The sequence below is a fragment of the Mauremys reevesii genome, linkage group 2 (assembly GCF_016161935.1).
Source record: "Mauremys reevesii isolate NIE-2019 linkage group 2, ASM1616193v1, whole genome shotgun sequence".
NCBI classification, from domain to species: Eukaryota; Metazoa; Chordata; order Testudines; family Geoemydidae; genus Mauremys; species Mauremys reevesii.
In genome coordinates this window covers 3,992,146-4,015,020 of record NC_052624.1, presented here as the reverse complement: position 1 = coordinate 4,015,020, position 22,875 = coordinate 3,992,146, and the positions used below count along the sequence as shown (strand labels likewise).

At 45.6% G+C, this 22,875-nt stretch overlaps 1 protein-coding gene across 1 annotated transcript in view; it reads left to right on the top strand.

Moving 5' to 3' along the window:
* The window catches only part of LOC120399437 (elongator complex protein 6-like), a 31,219-nt gene extending 10,290 nt beyond the window's left edge, over positions 1–20,929 (top strand). The window contains exons 5-7 of the mRNA XM_039527675.1: positions 18,303–18,430; positions 20,142–20,334; positions 20,909–20,929. Of these exons, the coding sequence (XP_039383609.1) occupies positions 18,303–18,430; positions 20,142–20,334; positions 20,909–20,929 (342 nt within the window). The remainder of the gene's footprint in view (positions 1–18,302; positions 18,431–20,141; positions 20,335–20,908) is intronic.
* Positions 20,930–22,875: the final 1,946 nt, after the last annotated feature.

Below are 22,875 nucleotides of genomic sequence, written 5' to 3'. Positions count from 1 at the left end.
GCCAATTAGCAGCTTACAGAGTCAATTGACAGCTGGGCTGAGTTAACAAGGTGCTGAGTCAATTAACCAATCAGCAGCTTACAGCGGCCATTACAAAATAAAGTAGCGGTTACAAAGTTTCACTTAGAAAACAGACACTTAGAGTCAATTGACGTCAATTAACCAGTTAACAGCTTACAGCCGCCATTTACAAAGCAAAGTAGCGGCTTCAAAGTTTCATTTAGAAAACAGGCACTTAGAGTTAATTGACGTCTAACAAGTTTTGTACAAAGTATCTCCTTGAGCAGGCTTCATACAGACACAGCTATTTCTAACAATAAATCCTCACAAATTTACTTCTAACATAAACCTTACACAGATATTTCTGACAATAAATCCTTACAAACTTATTTCTAACATAAACCTTAAGTTATCAATAAATCATCACAAATGTACTTCTAACACAAACCTTAAGTTATAAAGTATTAATTAACAATAAATCATTTCTCATATAAACCATGTTTAATGTAAACCTTCTTTAAAATCCCTACATTAATCCCTGCAGAGTATACAAGTCTCCCTCAGGAGTCTGTCTCAGTTGGACTCGCTGAACAGAGCTCACAGGGTGAAGAAGGGGTGCTGAAGGCCCAGAGGTCCAGTCTAAGGAGGCAGTGAAGCTGTCACAGATTGTTCCAAAGTTGGGGGCATAGCACTGATCCCGTGGAGCCGTGACATACAGTAAGATGGCACTTCTCTAGGACCTTCCATCTTTGGCTCTCCGAGCACTTTGCAAGCATTAATGAATTGTCTTTCAGTGCATAGATGGGGAAAGTGAGGCATGGAGGGGGTAAGTGCCTCCCCAAGGTCAGCAAGTCAGTGACAGAATTGGATCTAGAACAGGCAAGTGGCAGACCCGACCAATTTGATCAACTTAATGTACCCTCACTACATAAAAGCACATCATACATCCATTGGAAATTTACTATCTCTACTTTAAGATGAGGTATGATATGGTGCTGTTATGGTGGAAATGGGGATAAACAGTGACACATCAACACATTAAAATGACCATTTTGAAATATTTGCATTTGTTTGTTAGTTTAATGATTATGTATTATCTCAAGAAAAAAACTGGATTTCTTTGTGACTTCAGAGTAGCAGCCGTGTTAGTCTGTATCCGCAAAAAAAAAAAAAAAAAAAGTACTTGTGGCTTGTGGCACCTTAACAAATTTATTTTTATTGTAGCTTCTGAGTAGCTAGCTAAAGTCTTCTCGGATGATGGATGCAACACACACAGAGACAGGAGATATATATACATACAGAAAAAGAAAAGTATGCATACCATGCATGAGAACAGGTCTAATCAAGAGAAGATGAGCTTGAGTTAGCAGGAAAAAAACTTTAAAAAAAAGTTATAAAGATGGCCCATAGAAGGTGAGGAGAACTTAACATAGGTAAATAGAATCAATTGATTAATGTATTCCAACCATTCCTCCCAGTCTTCCACAGTTAGTTTAAATGGTATCTAGTTTAATTCATTTAAAGTAGTTCAGCTGTTCTCTTCTCTCTTCTTTTTTTTTTTTTTTTGTTGCAAATTTGTTGTCTGTCACTGAGTGGTTAGTGGGGTTAAGGTTTTCTGGTTTTGGTTACTTTGATTTTGATGTGTTATGATGTCAGATTTGTGATTTTTTATTCTTTTATCTTTTTGTCAGAGACTGGCGCCATTGTACTGTGTGCATGGCATGGCATGGCTGGCACATGGCATATATCACATTGTGGCGTATGCAGGTGCTGTGTCCGTGCATGGTGTGTGGATGTGATGGATGATGTGATGTGATGGGTGGATGTGGTGATGGATGGAGCTGGAGCTGGCATCGGGCTTTATTGGTTGGATAGGTTCCTTTGTTGTTGTTGTTTGTTGGTGTTGGTGCTTGCTGGGGTTTGCTTTTGGCTGCAATTGCAAAGCTCGCCAGCACATATATCCACCACATATCCATCTCACACATCTCATCACACACCAGGGCATCACAGAGACACATCATCACAACGTCATACACCACATCATACCATGTGGCCATCATCTGCCATGCCCCAGCCAAGCCCCCCAAACCCAAATAATCACAAAAGTCTCCAGTGGACAAAGAAAAAAATAAAAATACACAAATCTCAAAAATCAGGAATCAAACACAAAAACCCTTGGGAACCACTTTCCTCTTCCTAACCACTTCAAAACAGACTGAAAAGAACTAAAAAAAAACAAAAACTTCAAAAAAACTCCAAAAGAGATAAATGCAAACTATAGATACCATTAACTGTGGTCTAAATAAAGACTAAAATGGTTGGGTCATTGAAATTGATTCTTTTTCCCAATTCCTTCATTTCTATCTCCTCACTCTTCCACACATCTTAACCTTCCATCTTAATTCTTTTTTATTTCTTCTAACGATAGCTCATCTCTTTTCATCCAATTTGTTAGACTCTGCCTGTTGGTATGCATGTTTCACCTTTCATCCTCTCTGTAATAATATCTGTATGCTGTGTCTCTGTGTCCATCCATGTTCCATTGAGAAGTGAGCTTTAGCTCACTTGCTACTTTTTTTGTGACTTCAGAGCAACACAACAACAATCTGAAGGGTGAAACTAAATCTAATAATTTGTATGGGTATCACTGAAATGTAATAGAGCTGGTGACATTTCTAGTCAACCTCATTATCATTATCTTGTTTATCTCTGAGAGTGGAGGGGGGTTACCACAGTCAGTGGTGAGCTGCAGCCGGTTCGCACCAGTTCGCAAGAACCGGTTGTTAAATTTAGAAGCCCGTTTAGAACAGGTTGTTCCTGGAGGGACAACTAGTTACAAAGGCTTTTAAATTTAACAAAAGCTCTAGCAGCTCCCTACCCTTCCCCCGGCCCCAGTTCACCTCAGTCTGCCTCTGCCTCTGCCTCCTCCCATGAACACTCCCGAGGCTTCTCCTCCCCCTCCACAGCTTCCCGCGAATCAGCTGTTCGTGCGGGAAGCCTGGGAGGGCTGAGAAGGAAGCAGCGGCTTCCACCAGGTGAGCTGGGGCAGGAGCGCCAGCGGGAGGAGGGCTCCAGGCGCCACGCTGCCCGGCGAGGTCGCAGCGGGACTCTGGGGCCGGGCGGCGCGGCTCCTGCCCAGCCCCCGGGTCCGGCCCCAAACTCGGCCGGGTGGCGCGGCTCCTGCTCAGCCCCCGGGTCCGGCCCTGACGTCGTCCGGGTGGCTCCGGTCCCAGCCCCAGCCCAGCTGGGCCCCCACCTCCAGGCAGCACGGTAAGGGAGCAGGGAGGGCGTGTTGGATAGAGGGCAGGGGAATTGGGGGGGTGGATTAGTGTGGGAGCGGTCAGAGGGCAGGGAACAGGGGGATTGAACGGGGGCAAGGATCCCGGGGGGGGCAGTCAGAAAGGAGCAGGGGTTGGATGGGGCGGTGGGGGGCAGTTAGGGGTAGGGATTCCAGGGACAGTCAGGGGACAGAGAGAAGGGGTGGTAGGATGGGGTAGGGGTCCCGGGGTGCCAGGACAGGGAAGGGGGGTGGATAGGGCACGGGTCCCGGGGGGGGGCTGTCAAGGAACATGGGGGGGTTGGATGGGGCAGGAGTCCCCGGGGGGGGCATGACCCCTCATGGGGTGAGGAGGAGGGAACCGGTTGTTAATATTTTGGCAGCTCATCACTGACCACAGTCTTCATTTCCTTGGCATGTCCACAGTTCAGTGCGGTGATGATTGTTCTGACTACAGACACAGTTTATTGTGCACCGATCTCTACTGCTACAGGCCTTGTAGAAGCTCAGATGCCATTGGGCCCTTGAAGAATCTAGGAAATAGTTCATCATCCACATTTTTCCATCCGTGTTGCAATGGTGATCCAGTATCTGGTTTACCTGTGTGCAAAGACATCCAATCTTTGTTTGCCAAGATGCTCTTTTGACATGCTCTTCAAAACTATCCTCACATGGTGGGAATTTGGCTAGTGACTTGTCCTTTTTGATGCGAGGTGCAAGTAATTCAGATCTCTGTGGGTCTCCTTTTCTTTCCCACTCTGGTCATACAGCCCTGCTACCAACTTACTTGCTGCAGAAATTGCGGCTTGTCTGTCACCTTCTCCCATTTTGGCAAGATCGCTGAAGTGGTAAGCTCTTTGTTTTGACAACATTAAACACATATTTTCCCCCCAATACCAAATAGGGATGACACAGAGTCACATCCTGTTAATGCATGTACAGCGGAAGTCAGGAGTAAGTACATCACAAATCTCATGCTCAGGTATGAAGCAACAGCTTGTCAGTTGTGCTGGTAATGATGCCTATTCCAGACCACATGTTATGCGTGTTCTATTTTTGGAAAGTACTGAACAGCAAGGAGGAAAATGTCTGTATCAGGACACCAAGACCCAAAAGCCATGATGGCACATACTGCATACAGCAGGATCCTTGTGTCTGCTTCCTCTTGAGTACTGGACAAATCTTGGGTTTCTTCAGCACCTCTACTCATGATGGACTTTGCTACTTCATCATTAGAAAAGCTTCCTGCAAAAAGGAATGTGTGTATTGGGTGTGCGCCTACACTTTCCGGTGCATTTTGAACCATATATTTACAGAGGAATTTTGCAAGTGACTGCTTGTTGAATGCCATGTTTAGAAACTTTTCCCAAGGAGGCACAGGTTGTTCACCAATCACCTGATATTTCTTGCACCCAACTGTAGATCCTGTCCAGTTCTGACTTTCTGCAGTTTTCAGAGTTACTGTTGCCATATCTGTCAAAGACTTAGATTACAGAATTAACTTTGTCAAATCCTTTTAGGACCTGCCTCAATGACTCAGCAGCCAGTTCATCGAACGTGTGGAATTTGTTTCCAGCCGTCATTTGCGTGATAGCCATGTACACTCTGATTTTTGTTTGCATGATCGTAGCTCATGGATTCTTTCATCTTGAGCTTCCAGCTGATGCCCTAATTCAGCTTTGTCTGTTCTTATCATTGTTCCCTCACCATGGAAGAGGGACATAGGCACAGGTCCTATTGGGTGACTGAGAACAGTTGCCATTGAAACATCATCTCTGCATCTTGCTAAGGACCTGGCTCTGTGGGAAACAGTTTCTGGACAGACGGCTCTGGTGACTATTCCTCCCTTGCCAGACTTCAATTTGGTCGTCTTGACCAAGTCACTAAATGTTCTGATACCAGATTTCTTGACTGAGCTGAAGCAGCTGTGTGTCCCATCAGAATCAAGTGCATCGTTCATAAATCTCTCCATTTATTCTTCACCAACATCTGTTTCAGTCGAGACTCTTGCACATCTCATGTTACATGCAGTAGATGTGTTGGTAAGCACCTCTGGATGTGATTCAGGATCAAATGGGTTTGTCACATTGTTGATGACATGGTTGGTAAGAGCTGTAACATGATCTTCACCCCTTTTCAGTGCACAAGCAAGGACTTGTTTGTGGACTTTGTCTTAACTACTTCTTGTTAGGCTATTTCTTTCTCTCATGGCTTTTACATATTCGTAATATGAAGCTGTGAATTGTCATCTCTAACACAAATACTGACCTGTGCATAAGTGTCACTGAATTAAAAGGCAAATTTCTAGACTGTTTCAAAGGCTAGTACTACATGTCTAGGTAATTACAAATTAAAACCTTCTACCATGTAAAGTAGATGCTACATTGTATGTGTAAAAGCTTACAAATGGAGAGGAAGCATTACATTAGGAATTCATGTACATTGTATCTGCCCCTGTACAGTACAAACTATGGACACAGCAAGCTATTGCTGCTGGTGCACAACCTTCAGTGTGAGACTGATCTGGCCAGCAAATTTCAACTGGAAACACAGAAAACTATTACAGTCACGTGTGAATAACATTGACAGTTAAGAATATCTGATGTGAAAACACTTCATGTTGGTATATTTCAAAACGTTGATATTTGCTAACTCCACCAGAGAGGTCCTTTGGGGCCATCTGCCTGTCCCAAGTCAGGGTAAAGGAGGAGGGTTGGGCGTGGGGCTAGCAACTCCACCCTGTAAAAATCAGCTTGCTACAGAAACGCCAACAATAGAGTTAACAGAGACTTTTAGCCTGGAAAAAGAAGGGTCTTCAACTCGAAGATGCATGACGCTGGGTGGTGAAAGCCGCGAGGAAGCCACTAAGCCGATCACCCTTCTTGCAGCCAGGAGGATTACCATCGGCACATGGAACGTGAGGACCATGTACGAGTCAGGAAAGACGGCGCAGGTTGCAGCAGAGATGAGGAGCAACAACCTGACCCTACTAGGCATTAGCGAGACGCAAGCAGCCAACCAACATCACCAGACAGGCACTGCAGTGGAACCCCCAAGGCAAGCGGAAAAGAGGCCGCCCAAGAAATACCTGGCGACGCGACCTTCAGGTTGATAGCAAAAAAATGGGCTATACCTGGAACCAGCTAGAGCGAATGGCCCAGGATAGAAGACTATGGAGATCTGTTGTTGGCGGCCCATACCCCGGTTGGGGTGACGGGCATGAATGAATGAATGAATGATATTTGCTGTTTTTGCCACATGCTTCTTCATTTCTGAAGAAAAAATTCTTGCCCATGCAAAGCCATTCAAAATATTTTAATACATTGTTGGTTGGGAGCTCTGACCAATAAATACCATATTAAGGTGTTGATATGAATGTAAACAGTAAAAACTGTAGCTATGTTGCAATATTTCCAGAACTATGGGAAAAACAGGCTCTCTCATTTTGGGTATTATTGTTTCACCTCATCTACACGCTTATGGCACCACTTGAAAGCTCCACATCATACCCCATGTAAATATACATAAAATAAACGTTCAAGTGATATATGATGTGGGTTTGCGTATGGTGAGTACATTAAACTCCCAAAATAGGGCCCTTTTGGAGAATTTCCACATCCCTCTTGGTTCCCAGTACACCAGTCTCTTACAGACACACCTCAGTCCATCTAGTGGCCCAAAACTTTGACTGGTGGACAAGCCTGTCTTTTCTAGCATGGCTGCCTGAACCATATTACAGTCCCCTGGCTGCTACCATGTAGGTTTCCTGAGCTTCCCCTGTCAAGTAGGTGCTAGCTATAGGGCCAAGGTTCCCTTTTCCAAACCTGCACCCATACTGCTACTCTTTCAAAAGCAACCAAGAATCGGTCAGGGTCATCCACAGGGCTTGTCTTACAGAGGCCTACCGCCTGTGTCCGGTTACTGTACCCCACTCCAGGACTCGCCGCACCTTGGAGTATCTGCTGCTGGGCATGGGCTTGCTCATGAATAAAATCCTGCAGGCTTTTCTGTTGCTCAACCTTCCCTGCAACAGGGACTGTCTGTCCAGGTGGTGGGTGTGCTGGAAGGCTGGCAGGGTCTTGTGCATCTCCTTCTGCTGTTCTCTGAGCCATTGAAATGTCTTCCATTGCCTCAACTGCTGAGCCTCTGCACCAGAGGTTCTGTGGCAGCTGTAACAGGGAGCAGTTCTCACCACTACTGAGGCAGCTGTAGCGGGGAGATTTGCAGCCAAGCTGGCAACTCTGTTTACCTTGGGGAAAACGCATCATGTTAGAAACTGTGTTAATTAACATGATGTTAAACGTCACTTAGCAGCTAGGTGAGACAGTGCCCTAGGGATAACCATGTCCAGCCATGAGCATCCTTGCTTACATTAAGGGGAATATCATGTTGGTTAATATGATTTCTGACCTGATGCAATTTCCTGGTGCAGACAAGGCCTATGTGTTTGTTGTTAATAGGTGTTGCTGTCATCTCTCTTTCTCCTGGGAGACTCTGAAAAAGTGAGAGAACAATGAGGAATAGTTGGAGCATGTGTGTGATGCAGATTGAAATGTTTTGTTCCTCACTGCTCTGAACAATGTTATTGTCCATAAAGGGATGTGCTGAAAGGAACAATCCAGTTCTTCCCTGGGGAATTCCAAGAGACAGTTAAATCTCCTTGGATCTGATGCAGAGGTTACATCAACTTCTGTCTAAATTAACACAGTGTCAATCTTAATACAGGTGTTTCGTGGATGGATAATTTGGCTATTAGACTTGGGCCTTGTTTACAGTGGGGATTTTCCCCAATTACAACTGTCAGTGTAGCTGCACTACCGCAGACTCCTACTGGAGGCAGGCTAAGCCGCAATCTGCATGGATGCAGCTTCCTCTGATTTCACTCACCAGTACAAATCATAGCATGTACAGGGTTTGGTTTGGTTTTTTGCCTGTCTGTATTAGGGTTTTGCACCTCTGGCTGAAATCCCCAGCGTAGGCAAGGCCCTTTTGTTGGGGAGGGGCTATTATAAAAAGCAGTTACCTTGTAGTTCAGCACGGGATTATTAATTGTACTTAAGAATCGGGCCCTTCCTTAGGTCCTGTAGCCCGTATGTGAGTAGAGTCCCATTTAAATCCAGATGAGTAAATGCTACAACATGATGGGGGCTAATTTAGCTACAACGAGTCAGGAAAAAGATCTTGGAGTTATCGTGGATAGTTCTCTGAAGATGTCCACGCAGTGTGCAGAGGCGGTCAAAAAAGCAAACAGGATGTTAGGAATAATTAAAAAGGGGATAGAGAATAAGACTGAGAATATATTATTGCCCTTATATAAATCCATGGTACGCCCACATCTCGAATACTGTGTACAGATGTGGTCTCCTCACCTCAAAAAAGATATTCTAGCACTAGAAAAGGTTCAGAAAAGAGCAACTAAAATGATTAGGGGTTTAGAGAGGGTCCCATATGAGGAAAGATTAAAGAGGCTAGGACTCTTCAGTTTGGAAAAGAGGAGACTAAGGGGGGACATGATAGAGGTATATAAAATCATGAGTGATGTTGAGAAAGTGGATAAGGAAAAGTTATTTACTTATTCCCATAATACAAGAACTAGGGGTCACCAAATGAAATTAATAGGCAGCAGATTTAAAACAAATAAAAGGAAGTTCTTCACGCAGCGCACAGTCAACTTGTGGAACTCCTTACCTGAGGAGGTTGTGAAGGCTAGGACTATAACAATGTTTAAAAGGGGACTGGATAAATTCATGGTGGCTAAGTCCATAAATGGCTATTAGCCAGGATGGGTAAGAATGGTGTCCCTAGCCTCTGTTCGTCAGAGGATGGAGATGGATGGCAGGAGAGAGATCACTTGATCATTGCCTGTTAGGTTCACTCCCTCAGGGGCACCTGGCATTGGCCACTGTCGGTAGACAGATACTGGGCTAGATGGACCTTTGGTCTGACCCGGAACGGCCTTTCTTATGTTCTTATGTTCTTAGATTGGACTCTAGCGCTATCTATTAACGTTCGATGATCTCAATGTGATTTTATATGTACAAATTATGTTAATTTTAACAAAAAGTGGAGCCTTTGGCCCACTGACACTAATATCTCCTAGCTAAAATGTCCCAGGCACAGAGGAGCTGATTACTAAAATGATAATCCTATTCTATTTAGTGGGATTTGGAAGTCCAAGGCATAATAATATAATTGCATTGTATACTTATGAGGCTTCATTCCAAAGGATCTCAAAACACTTAGAAACGTGGTGATTGTTACTTATTTCTGTTTCTGCAAGAGGCTGCATTGTGCTAGGCTCTGGACAAAAAGAAAAGGTCCAGAAGAACTTAAAATCTAAAGGGATGGCTTTACTCGCTACGGAAATCACAGCTTTAGCACAGAGCAAGAAATTCTCTGCTGGTGTAAAGTTGGCACAGTGGCAAGTTACACCAGTGGAAAACTTGGCCCACAATCTTTTTGGTTACAGCCTTAGTGCAGTGATACTGTACTCTGAAGTGATTCTCCAAAGAGAGCCTGGTGTGTTTCTCTGTTTCTTGTCTCATTGACTCCAGAACAAAGTTTGCTCAATTTACAAGATAAAAGATGTTTAGTTTTCTTTTTTCTAAGTACCAGCACTGCCAAGTCAAAGCTGGGTTCCTAGCGCCTGCTCTGCTGGTGATGACCTTCCATCAGAACTCTTAAGAGTTCCACTGCCATTGCACAAGTAACAGTAGAGACCTTCTCCCTCTCCTTGACTGATATCAGCTTTTTAACAGAGAAAAAAGTCATGGAAACTTGTTCTGGTTATTTAAAGTCTGCAGAAGAGATTCTGAATACATCCAGGGGAGCAGCATCATTGAAATCAGTATGGTTTTGTAAGCTCTTTGGGGGCAGGGATTGCAGTTTTGTATATGATGTAGTACCTCACACAATGAGACCATGGATTTTCAGACCACAAGGGACCATTAAATATCACATGCCATTCAATTTTACTCAGATACCTCTATGTTGAGCCCAAAGATTTTAATTCTACTAAAGTATTTCAGACCTCAGGAGACAGGCAGAGAACAGGAGAGATCAAGGTACCACCAAGTGCCTGAGGTCCCTGCAATGGGAGGGAATTGATTAGGTGTGATCTGCCCGGTTATCCCAGCTGGCAATCCTTGGTCCATGATGCAGAGGAAGGTGAAACCCGCCCCCCAAGGTCTCTGCGAATCTGACCTGGGGGTAAATAGACAGATTTGGATTCAGGAAGGCATTGGTTTGACCCTGAACATGTGAGAATGACATGCCAGCAAGGCCTCTAGACAGAGGATTCTCTGTACCTAATCAGAGAACTGGTCCACCCTGTCCGGTCTCCCATCTCCAGCTGTGGCCAGTCTCTCATGCTTCTGAGGAAGGTGAAGAGAAACAAACCTAGAATACATCTGGCTAATTGTGCTTCAGGAAAAAAACTTCTTTCCTCATCATTGGGGGATGAAGCCATGGTCTTTAAGCAGAGCTGCAAACATTATAAGCATGTTAAGGGCAATGAAGGCAATTCTGTTCTCCCCGGCCCAAAGGAAGACAGTGAACAGGAGGATTCATAGATTCCAAGGCCAGAAGGAATCCTCATGACCATCCAGCTTGAGCCCCCACCCGCCCCCCTTAGAATTTCCCCAAGAAGCTGGATTAAAGCATATCTTTTAGAAAGATTTCTAATCTTGCCTTAAAGGCTCCAAGCGATGGGGACTCCACCACCTCCCTTGGTAAGCTGTTCCAGTGTCTAATCACCCTCCCTGCTGGGGAACTGCATCTTATTTAAAGATTGAATTTGTCCAACTTGAACATTCAGACATTGGACCTTGCTGTGCCTGTTTAGCAGGGTTGAAAAGCCCCCCACCGTCAGCTCTCTTGTCCACGTGTTAGTGCCTGTACGCAGTGATCATGTCACCTCTCAGCCTTCTCTTCAGTAAGATGAATAAATTGGACGCCTTAAGCCTCACACTGTAGGGCTTGTTTTCCAGTCCCTGGAAAATGTATGTGGCCCTCCTTCTTGAAGTGTGGTCACCACAACTGGACACGGTATCCTAGTAGCAGTCTTACTAATGCAGTGTACAGAGGCAAGATCACTTCTCTTCCTCTACTTGATATTTCCCTTCATACACATCCAGGGATTGCATTAGCCCCTTTTGCCACAGCCTTGCACTGAGAGCTCATGTTAAGGTGATTATCTGTGATAATCCCCAAGTCCTCGGAGTCACTGCTTCCCAAGAGAGAGGCTGGTCTACACTACAAAGTTAGGTTGACATGTCGCCTTGCATCGACTCAAATTTGTCTCCCGTCAGCATAAGTGCCCTGTGACAGTGACACGGTAAAACCACCTCCCTGAATGACATAGAGCCATGGTCGATGCCGTGGGAGTGTAGACACTTTGTGACCTATGTCGACCGTAACGGTCCTCTCACAGCTGTTCCACAGTGTCAGACAGTGACTGTTCTGGTCACAATTGTGAATTCCACGGCCCAGAGGTCACAGACACCAAGAGCCCTCTCTCCCTCCATTTAAAAACTCTGTGAATTTTTGAAATGTCTTTTTCTGATTCCCCAACTTGGGGAGCACAGCTAGCAGCTCTTTCTTGTTTGTGTGCAACTGCCCAGCCAACAATGCTGGTTACACGCTGTAGACGTGCTCCTGTCTGGGGAAGACAGGAGGCCTGGGATCTCTTAGGCGTGTGGGGAAAAGAGGCTGTGCAGATGTGAGTATGGACCAGTTGTAGAAACATGGACATCTCTGAGCAGATTGCAGGGGGAAGGCAGGTGAAGGGGTATGACAGGGATCAGCAGCGGTGCCATTTGAAAGCAAAGGAACTCTGCAGCAGGCGTACCAAGAGGTCAGGGAAGCCAACAGTCGATCTGGTGCTGAGCCAGACCTCCTGGTTTTATGATGAGTTGCATACCATGCTTGGTGCAGACCCCACCAACACCCTGCAGAGCGCCATGGATTCCTCTGTGGTGCCTGAGATGCAGACCCCTGCTGTGAACAGCGAGGAGGAGGAAGAGGATGGAGGACAGGTGGCCAGGAGATCCAGCTATGCTGTGAGCCAGGATCAGTTTGAGGCTCCACCATGGTCTAGCTAGTCCCAGCGAGCGCGTCCGATGCAAGGGAAGCAGCTTTGGGTAAGTGTGTGAATGCATTGTCCATTCCAGTGTTTAAATGTACAGTTGGCTCCTGACCCCAACGTAGCAGAACACAGGGTTCAACTTCTCTTTGGTTTGTTCCTAGTTAAAGAAGTAGCAGTACAACAAATAGAAGAAGAATTTTCTGCTTTTCGTTCCCTTGCAGTGTTAGGCAGAGGGAAGGACATGCGGAACAGTTTGTTTATGTGCACAGGGATGTCCCTTGAATCCTCCTGAGAGATCGCAATGAAACTTTTATGGAGGTACACTGCTCCTCTCCTAAGGTTTCTACAGATGGCAGCCATGTTTCTTCCTCTGTGGTAGGACATTTTCCCATGCCACTCCATGATGACTTCAGCAAGCGCTGTTGCAGTAAACGGGCTAGCGACCTATGGGCCTGTGGGGCTTTGGGATACCACCACAGCTGGGTTCTCTGTGCCTTTGTTACCTTCAGGAAGGAAAAATTGACTAAAATCCCCACCACAGTGCTGTGCTGAGGTGCACCAAAACTGTAATGTCAATAAGCATGTCTCGTTGAAAACTTTTGGGGAACAAGGCAGCAATGGAGCTCAAAAACTTCACTTTCGCTTTCTGCTGTGACTATAAATAGGATTCTTCTGCCTGCTTTATCTATAGCTGCTGCTGTTGTGGCCTTAAAGGGGGTGCCACCTCCAAACCCAAGGCCTGACCATGACAAGGAGGAGAAAGAAGAGGACTTGGGAGGAGTGGGTGGGTGAGATTCTGTGGCCTGCGTTGTGCGGGAGGTCAGACTAGATGATCATAATGGTCCCTTCTGACCTTAAAGTCTATGAGTCTATGAGATGTTCAGCAAGATCCTGCAAGCCAGTGCTGCATAAGACCATGAGCATATGGCATGGAGGATGAATGTTATAGACACTGTGGAGAAAGAAAGAAAGTATACAGGAGAAAGTCCCATCAGGAAAAGGAGAAGGAGATGCACCTGGATATGATAGGGCTTCTTCAGCAGCAAACACAGATGATGCAGACTGTTGATGACCAGCAGGGGCTCACTTCTCTTTGCAGTCAATGGAGAACTCCATTGTGGCATCTCCTTACCACCCCCACTCCAAATTTCTTCATGACATCAGGGGCTGTATCCCTTCCACACCACACCAGGGGACCATAAGGAAAGCTTCACGAACGCTGACCTGTGAGAGCCATGGGTGCTATCTGTGTCGCCAAAATGGTCTGAAATGGATATGAGTGTTCTTTCCTCTTGTTAAATTCTGTCCTGTTAATTTGTTTCAACAGTTTTTAATGTATTTGCTTTTAATTAAACAGATTTTTTTTGGCACTGGTTTTGTTAGTCAATAAAATTCTATTTTTGGAAAAATAACTCATCTTTATTACTTCACAACATAAACCCTAGGATGCCTAGTGGAAGTGAAAGCTCACATTGGTTGTTGTCCGGTGTGATAGAACTCATAGAATCAGTGACAAACCCATCGTAATATGGAAATCTGCCGCTTGGGAATCAATGTCCCTGTTTTCATCTTTCTGAGTGGTCCTTTGCTCTTAAAAATGAGAGCATCATGTACCTCACTTGATCAGCCAGCTTTGATGTTAGTGAAGCTCCTTGGTGATCCACCAGCACTTGCATAACCAGAGAAAAACAGGCCTTTCTGTTGGTGTACTCTGTGAGCAAGATGTGCTGGTGCCAAAATAGGCATATGCATGTCACCTATCTTCCCCACTGCAGTTTGGAAACACCATTGCTGCAGATCCATCCACTGTGTCCTGCACTTTGCCAGGAGTCACAGTCCTGCATAGCAGGAAACGATTAATGGCCTACACACTTCCATGACAATGGCCCCCATGGTGGATTTTCCAACTCCCAAATGATTTCCCACTGACTGGTAGCAATCTGGCTTTGCTACCTTCCACAGTGTGATTGCCGCTTGTTTGATAAGACCTACCTTCCATGAAACCAAGCTGACTGGCATTAATTGTATGTTTAGCCTCCATCCTCCAATTCTTTGTTGATAGGATCCCAAATTAACTATTCCATTATTTTACCCACGGGCGACATTGGACTAACCCGCGTATGATCACTCAGGGATTTTTAACGCAGCTCAGCAGTTTATCAAGTGGGTGGCAACTAACTATGTTTCATACGGGCTTTTTGGTTGTTTCCATCTGTCATGTAATAGAATGTTTGTTTGGGGGTTTTTTTGGCCTGAAAACTGTTTTTTCCCTGATGTGACTTCTTAGTTGCATAATAAGCTTCAGTATGATTTCCATTCCCACCCTGTTTTCTTGGCAGGATTCTAGTGGGTAAATATCACCTGCAAGCTTGATTTCCACAGTGTTTTAATCCAAATCAGCCATGTGTGTGTGTGTGTGTGTGTTGCTATTGAGAGTTGCTGTGATCTGTCTCTCCTGGGAGAAAGTGAAAAGTGAGAGGTCACCGAGGCTTAGATGAAGCATGTGTGAGATGGCCGCTGTCAGGACACTGGTCTAGATGGAACATTGGCCTGACCCAGTATGGCTGTTCTTATGATACAAACTGAAACATTTTGTTGGTCAACCCTGCACCGTGTGCCTGTGCTGAAAATGAAAGGGCCAGGTTGAAAAGAACAATCCTGTTCTTTAAACAAAGAGCCCCTTCCCTTGGACTGATTGCAAAATCACAGCCAAGATTCTAGCCATGGGTTTGAATGATTTCTTTCCAGAAATTTGCCCAGAAAGATTAGCTTGTCTTAATGAACGGTAGAGTTAGGGCTGATTTAATGCAAGGAAAAAGATTAATCTGAATCTGCTACTTATCGGACACCCCAGTAGCCTTCACTAGATGAAGGTATTTGTCAAAATTTCCAACCCTGTCAACTGGCAGTGATGGAAAATGTTGCACCAAAGCCACATTTTCTATACTGCCTTGTATAGTCCTTGTCTGGCATCAGCATTGATGAATGACATTCTTTGCCCAGCTGGGAAAGGAAGCTGCGTAGATCTGCCTCTCATATCACGAGCAGTGCATATGTGGCAGCTGATAAGCTCTGAAGGAGTGCATCCACAAAGAAGAGAATGCGAGGTTAGCCTTCCTGGAAATGACCTCCTCCCTATCTGGTGAAACCTTCTCTCTTCTCTCCCACTGCTGCCCTCTGTGATAGGGTCTTTTGGGAAAATGCCAAGCTTCCAAAACAGCTGGAACTAGTCACTTGTAGTGAACATCTCTTACAGACCAGACACTCACACTAGCTTTTCCAAATAAGAAAGTGAAAAAAGCTGAAATCTACCATGTTGCAGCCTAAATTTTGATTATCTAATAAGGGAGGTGGTAGATGTAGCATGGTGCTAGAAATCAGGAGACATGGCTCTATCCCTGCCTCAGCCACTGAACTTGCTGTGTAACCTTGGGCAAATCACTGCATCTCTCTGTTTGTTTCCCCGTCTGTTAAATGAGGATAGCTTCCTAGGAGTGCCGTGAGGTTCAGATGATGTACAATGCTTATTAAGCAGTTAACTAAGGCTGTAGGAACATAGCTATTTTTACCTTTCTCCCTACTGTGCACACTAGAAACTTCACAAATTTATTGTCTGCCTCTGGATCCCATCTCTCCTGGGACTCCTGCCTCAGAGGATTTCGGCAATTCTCTCAGGTGGATATACAGACACACTTAGCAACTCATCTAAGAAAAGAAGCAATCTTCCTCACTACATTACAGCTACCATTGTTATTGTCAACATATGCCAGGCCTACTGGTATATCTCTCTCCTAGCATTCAAGAATGAACCAATCCTAGCCTGGCTTGCCAGTTTTGAGTATTGAGCAATGCCATATTGAAACAAGGCTTGCTGCACCCTTTGGTAAACTTTCTATCTTATCCTCGCTCCTCTAGCTGCCTATTGTACTGATTAGCAACCCAATTTCTAGTGAGCCAAAACACTGAAAAACTGTCTGCACTAATTTTCCTCTTTCTCCCTCGTGGAGCAACCTTCATTTCAAAAGCATAGTCAGATCAGTGTGTAAAAATCTTATGGCTAGAAAAGGTGCTCCTGAAACGAGATGATAGAAGAACACGTGTTACTGAAATAGCTTTGGTTGATTGTGGCTGTAACAGGTGCCGGATTTTCCCCCAGAACAGAGTGAACCAGAGATGAATACGCCAGGCAGCTACAATGGACTCAACAAAAGAGAGCCAAATTGAAAAAGGGAAGGGGGATGTTCTAGTAGTTGAACGATGGACTGGGACTCAGGAGACTGGGACCTTTTCTCCTGCCCCTGGTGTTGACTTTGACTTCATGGGCAAGTCAGCTGAGGCCTGACTTTGAAAAGTGCGGGGCTTTTTGTAACACCAGTTGATGTCCGTGGGAGCTGCAGGTGCTCTGGACACCTGAAAATCAGAGTCTGGACCAAATTCACTTCTGATATAGAAGTCCTGTGAAATCAATAGAGTTACACCTGAGGTCAGTTTTGTCTCTGCTGCCTCTTTTTCCTCATGGTAAAATGGAGATAATGGTGGTTGTGATGCCAGATAATCGGTGTTTGTCAAGCACTTTGAGATTCTTGGAAGGTGCTAGAGAAGAAATATTAGAATTGAAGTAACATAAAGTGTTGTGCTTGGGAACCCATGTAAATGGAGACTTAATTGTAATAATAATTCCTCTCTAGCAGCTGCCAAGAATCCCAAAGTGTTTGAGGCAGGGCTTGGGTGGCAAAGCACAGAACTGGGTAGGAACCCTGCCAGGGCAGGGAACAGCAGAGTAATCGCTGATGTATTTTTACTTTCTATAAACCGCCCAGCTACTGGGTTGGCCTGTTTACAGTGCTCTGCGTAACTGCAGGCACACCTGGCTTGTGGGTGGTAGCTACATTGGACGAATTAATGTTGCCAAGTGACTGTTGTTTCCACAGTGATGGCTAAAAAATGTTGTAAGAAGGTGGCAATCGTAAGTCCTCCACTGTCCTTGAAGGCCAGATGAGTGAACGGTTCACAGCAGAGCACGTGGGGGAATGATGAGCTCAGACGTGGGAATGTACAGTATCAGCTCTTGGATACCATGCTGCTGGGTGCTGTAGGAAACCCTGAGATAGCCCAAAAGATCTACATTCCATCACCTTGTTACTGCGTACGATGAGTGCCTCCCTTCAAGGGTTACTGGCTCGTCTCTGGAGCCCTGGCTGAGTGCAGGGTTTGCGTGGTGCACATCTGGCTGAGGGGACATTTACTGAGCGCTGGGTGTAGAGGAGAATTTTGTGACTTTCTCAGTCATTCCTCCCTTCTCCCCATCCCAGACTCTGTCTTGGGAAGTTTAGAGACTGCTTGACACAAGATCTAGTCAGGCTGGGTTCATAGAGAGCTAGTGCTAAAATGCCCTGATCCTCCTGCTGCCAAAAGGAGAGGTGCAAAGAGCAAGTGTTCTTGCATGTGAAGCAGTAGAGAGTTCGCAAGGAGAGCCTGTCTCAGCACAGGATGGGGAGCCAGGCATGCCTAGATTCTAATCTGGGCTTTTACACACACACACTCTGGCTTTGGGCAAGTCATTTCACTTCTCTGGCTTCCCCAGCTGTAAGATAACAATGATGGCACCTGGTTCCCTGGGGTGATGCGAGGACCCATTTAATTAGTGTGTTTTTAAGGTTCTGTGAACTTGAAAAGCCACAGTGTTCAGTGTCTGGATGTTGCTATTCCTGACTGTTCTTTGGGACCATCTGCTGAAAAGGGGAAGCTAAATGTGTCCAGCAATGTGTGAAACAGAACTGGCAGACTTAGTGGCTGTGCAACATCCAGCTGGGTATTGGCTTTATTAGCATGTTTAGATGAGACTTTATCAAAATAGGCCACAGATCCACTTGGGACTCCACTGGTATCATTCTTCTGCAGCTGTTTGCTTGTGTAAGACACTATTTCCCCCTCCTCCAGGGAGTCAGTCTGACTGCAGCAAAGGAGCGGGGACAGCTTGTGTTCTTGGAAGGCCTGAAATCCTGCTTTGATGTCTTGTTTGGTGAGGAGCAGCATGTGGGGCAGACCAATCCCCTTCGGTTTGTAAGGTAATGCTCTGGGGCTTTGGAAGAGGCACAGCCAGTAACTCTTGGGATTAGAAATGTTGCCACCTGTTGTGATGCTGAGCTCTCAGTCTGGTTCCTGGTATCTGCATCACAGACATCAGCATGACACCTACCAGTAACTGGCCTCACTTTGCAGCAATGAGGTGAAGGATTGGGACTGAACGCCCTCTCGAACCCTCCTGAGCCGAGCAGGGCTGAGGCAACTGTCGCTGGGCAGTGCGTGTGTTGTTTGCCCTGCAGCTGTCCAGGCCGTACCTGTTGTGTGGCTAAATAAAATGGGTTGCTCTCATGGGCTGTCAGTCCAGCAATTCTCACTGGCATTAACTTCACACTCGCAAATGGAAATGAATCAAAACCCTGAAATACCCACACTGCTAAGATTATCCCTTTCCCTCTCTCTTCTGGCTGCTGAGAGAGGGACTGTGCTCCATCCTCTGCTCTGTTCCTGCCTTCCTTGCACTCTGTAGTCTGCCAGTGAGCTGTAAAAGTGCTGAGTGAATTACTGAAACGAAGGAGCTAATTAGAGGGGAATCTTTCTCCCATCTGAAGCTCAGCTGTATAAGCCACCAGGGCAGCTAAGGACAGAGCTTTGCAGGAGGGATCTGCTATTACTGCTTTCTGATGTATAACTCCAAAGGCCGGTTTCTGTAGACACTTGACTACACACTGCATTTGTCCCATTATATTAGTTTGGAAGCAGACTAAATTAAGGCAGTGGGACCCCTGACTAGTGTGGGTACAGTTACAGCTAGGGCTCTACATAAGAACATAAGAAAGGCCGCACCAGGTCAGACCAAAGGTCCCTCTAGCCCAGTATCTGTCTACCGACAGTGGCCAATGCCAGGTGCCCCAGAGGGAGTGAACCTAACAGGCAATGATCAAGTGATCTCTCCCCTGCCATCCATCTCCATTCTCTGCCGAACAGAGGCTAGGGACACCATTCCTTACCCATCCTGGCTCTACCAAATTCACTGTCCATTTTGGCCAATTTCAGGGTCAGAGGATTTTAAAAATCATAAATTTCATGATTTCTGATATTTAAATCTGAAATTTCACGGTGTTTAACTGCAGGGGTCCTGACCCAATTCTGAAGGCAGCAGTGCAGAAGTAAGGGTGGCATGGTAGGATATTGCTGTGCTGCTAGATGGGGAGCTGCCTTGAGAGCTGGGCACCTGGCCAGCGGCTGCTGCACGCCAGCCACCCAGCTCTGAAGGCAGCACAGAGGAACGGGTGGCAATACTGTGACCTCCTACAATAACCGTGTGAAACCCCCCAGTCCTTTTTTGGGTCAGGATCTCCAGTTTGAGAAATGCTGGTCTCCCCTGTGAAATCTGTATAGTATAGGGTAAAAGTACACAAAGACCAGATTTCACAGGGGGAGACCAGATTTCACAGTGCATAATGCATTTTTCACGGTCTTGAATTTGGAAGAGCCCTAGTTATAGCTGTGTAAAGGTGCATGTATCTGTGCAAAGCACATTTATGCTAGTATAACTGCATCTGCATTAGCTAGGCTGCACTGCTCTAACTATGGGCATGTCTACAGAGGAGCTGGAGGCAGAACTTCCAGCTCAGATAGACAGATCCACACTAGCTTCCAGCCCTATATTGCTGCGATTCTCTGCTATAGCTATTGCAGTACAACAACCATGCTGAGACCAGGCCAAGTGAGAATTTCTGTTCTTCTTTCCAGCGAAGATGGCTCCAACCTGAAAACCATGTATGAGTTTGTCCGGACATCCCTGATGGCCTCTGGTAGTGATTCCTGGAAATGCCCCGTGTTGCTGGTGGATGATCTCAGCGTCCTGCTCAGCCTGGGTGTGAGGCCGGTTGATGTTTTGGATTTCATCCATTACTGCAGAGTTGCAGTGTGCTCCCAGTTAAAGGTACTGTTGTGTAGTGTTCCCAAAGTTCAGTAACTTTACAGCCTGGGTCGCTAGGTGGTGCTCTTCCCTCTGAGTCAGTGCTGCTGAGCAGGGGTGAGCCCGCACCTTGCTCTATAGGGATGGGCAGAGTTCCTGACTGCTTGTGGCCATTGCAGATCCTGTGGCGCTCCCTATGTGGGTGGGGCTTTCCCCTTTAGGATCCTGACCAGATTCTAACTCAGGTAGTTACATGCTATCTCCCAAATTCCCTCTGCTGTTTCAATTCAGTCTAGACAAAGATATTTCAGAGTGCCCATCTCCATAGTGTTTATGTGCCAGGACGCAGCTATGTGATACAGTGTTCATATCCTGTCCTAAAGTGCTGTGTAGTGTTGCTGTGTGCTGTTAAACATTTGCCATGTCCCACCCCAGAGGTATTTGCATTTCAGTAGTCAGGAAAGTGAGAAGTAACCCTTCTTCCCCCTAGGGATATTGAGGCGTAACGAGTTAACAGCTGTAAAGTGCTTTGAGTTACTTGGACAGAAGGAGGAGAAGTTTCTATTCTCTTTATTTTGTAATCTGTCTCTTATTACAGGAGCGAGGTGTCCTGTGCTGAAGCTCCTTGGTGTTTTTTGACACAGCAGGACGCTAAAGTAAATGAAGCCCTGCCTTGCCACTGACCAGAGTGGATAGTAGTGGGAGGAGGGGGAAAAACTCCTATACACATGATTTTTAAATGGATAGTAGTCTTCTGATGGAAAAAATGGATTCACTAGGTGAAAGGGCCAGTTGAAAGCAGAATGTGAAAGAGGATAACTTGAGGATGGAGGTGGGGGAAAGAAAATCCCACCCCCAGTGCTTTTTAAACAAGTCAACTTTGTAATCACCAAACAGCACCATTGCACCCTGTGCCCACTAAGGAGAAGGGCTCGTTCTGTTACAGCTCGCTCAGCTTCCCTGGATTAAACTGTTTGTTTCACCCTAATTGGGGGAAAATATATATACAGCTTTCAATCGGCAATTTCATAGTTTAAAAATGAAGTTATAAAACCAAAGGCAGTTGGAGCATAGTTCAAATTCCTCTCCTTTTATATACACACCCAGTGTGTCATCAAAGGAAAATGCAGAGTTTTAACAGTGTGTTCCCAGAGACCAGAATATTCAGGGTCTTTAATCACTGCTCCAGAGCCATTCTTTCGCTAGTCCTGAAAGCATCTGTGCTGATCCCTTCAGATATCATTTCAGCAACTGGTCTCTCACATGCTGTTAGCCAGAGAGGAATTTTTTGTATCTACACTACTTTTAAACTGGGTATCAAAGGCATAAAAGATTGATTCCCAGAGCTAGTGTTTCTTGAGAAAATAACTCCTCAGTTCACTGCAAAATTCAAGTGGTGGAGGGAGAAAGCAAGATATTAATCAGAACAAGGTGATTTCAATGGTCTGATATGTAGTGACTTTTCAGAACAGTGTCTTAATTTTTAGTTCAGGTTACTAGTGGTCTATTGGACTTCAGATCCCTCAGTATAGCAGGGCTTTTTAGTTATTAGTGAACCTAGCAAGTGCCAGATCATAGACAAGTGTCACTGTCAATTCCAGGATAACTCCCATTGAGTGGGATGGGAATGGAACAACCACTTGCACAGTTCTGAAATTGATTATATTCACACACACAAAAAAAACAGTATGTATGACTTGAGGTAACATTTCAGAAGTTCTGTCAGACAGAGGAGCTCTGTCCTTCTCTTTCTGCATCTCTCCCCTGGCATATCCAGCTGCTCTCCCTGGCAGTCAGGTGGGGAGCTGCTTCTGCCTGAGAGAGCCTGGCTGGGAGGCAGAGCTGGTTCTAAGCTGGAAGCCGCTAGGGGATGATGCAGGGAAATCTCTCTTCTCCTCCCACTTCCCATGGTTATGCTTACAAAACCCCTGGTGCTTTCTCCCGTGCTGCCCCTCACGCCTGGGAGGAACTCTTCATGAACCTCTGCAAAACTACTGCATTATCCTCCTTCCAAATCCTCCTCAAAGCTCTCCTTTGCTGTGGTGCCTACAAAAAACTGACAATTGTTGGGCTGCTGGTGCGCTTGTCATGGTGATCAATACTGTCATTGTTTCCTTATACTTCTCCCATCTATTTGTATCTATCTGCTGTCTCATACTTTGCTTATAAGCTCTTTGGAGTAAGGGTGGTCTTTTTGTTCTGTTTGTACAGCACCTAGCACATTCAGATCCTGGTCTACCACTAGGACTTCCAGGGTCTATGGTAGTATAAATATTTGCAGTCTCTGCAAAGGGCAAAAAGTGAATGGGTCCCGAGCCTGGACGTATCTCACTCAGGTCAGCAAAGAGCTGTGTGGGTAGGGCCGTTTGGGGGATGCTTGTGCTGCTTCACTGGCTTTATGAACAAGACTGACAACCTCGGAGATTGAAATCTAACACTGTTCGTCGTCTGACGACATTGTCAGAAAACATGACCAGGGTCTTCAGCATTACACTTAAAAATACAGAGAGATTAATGGGGAAAATCAGAGAAACTCACAAATGTGCTTGGCGTGATCGCAGTTGC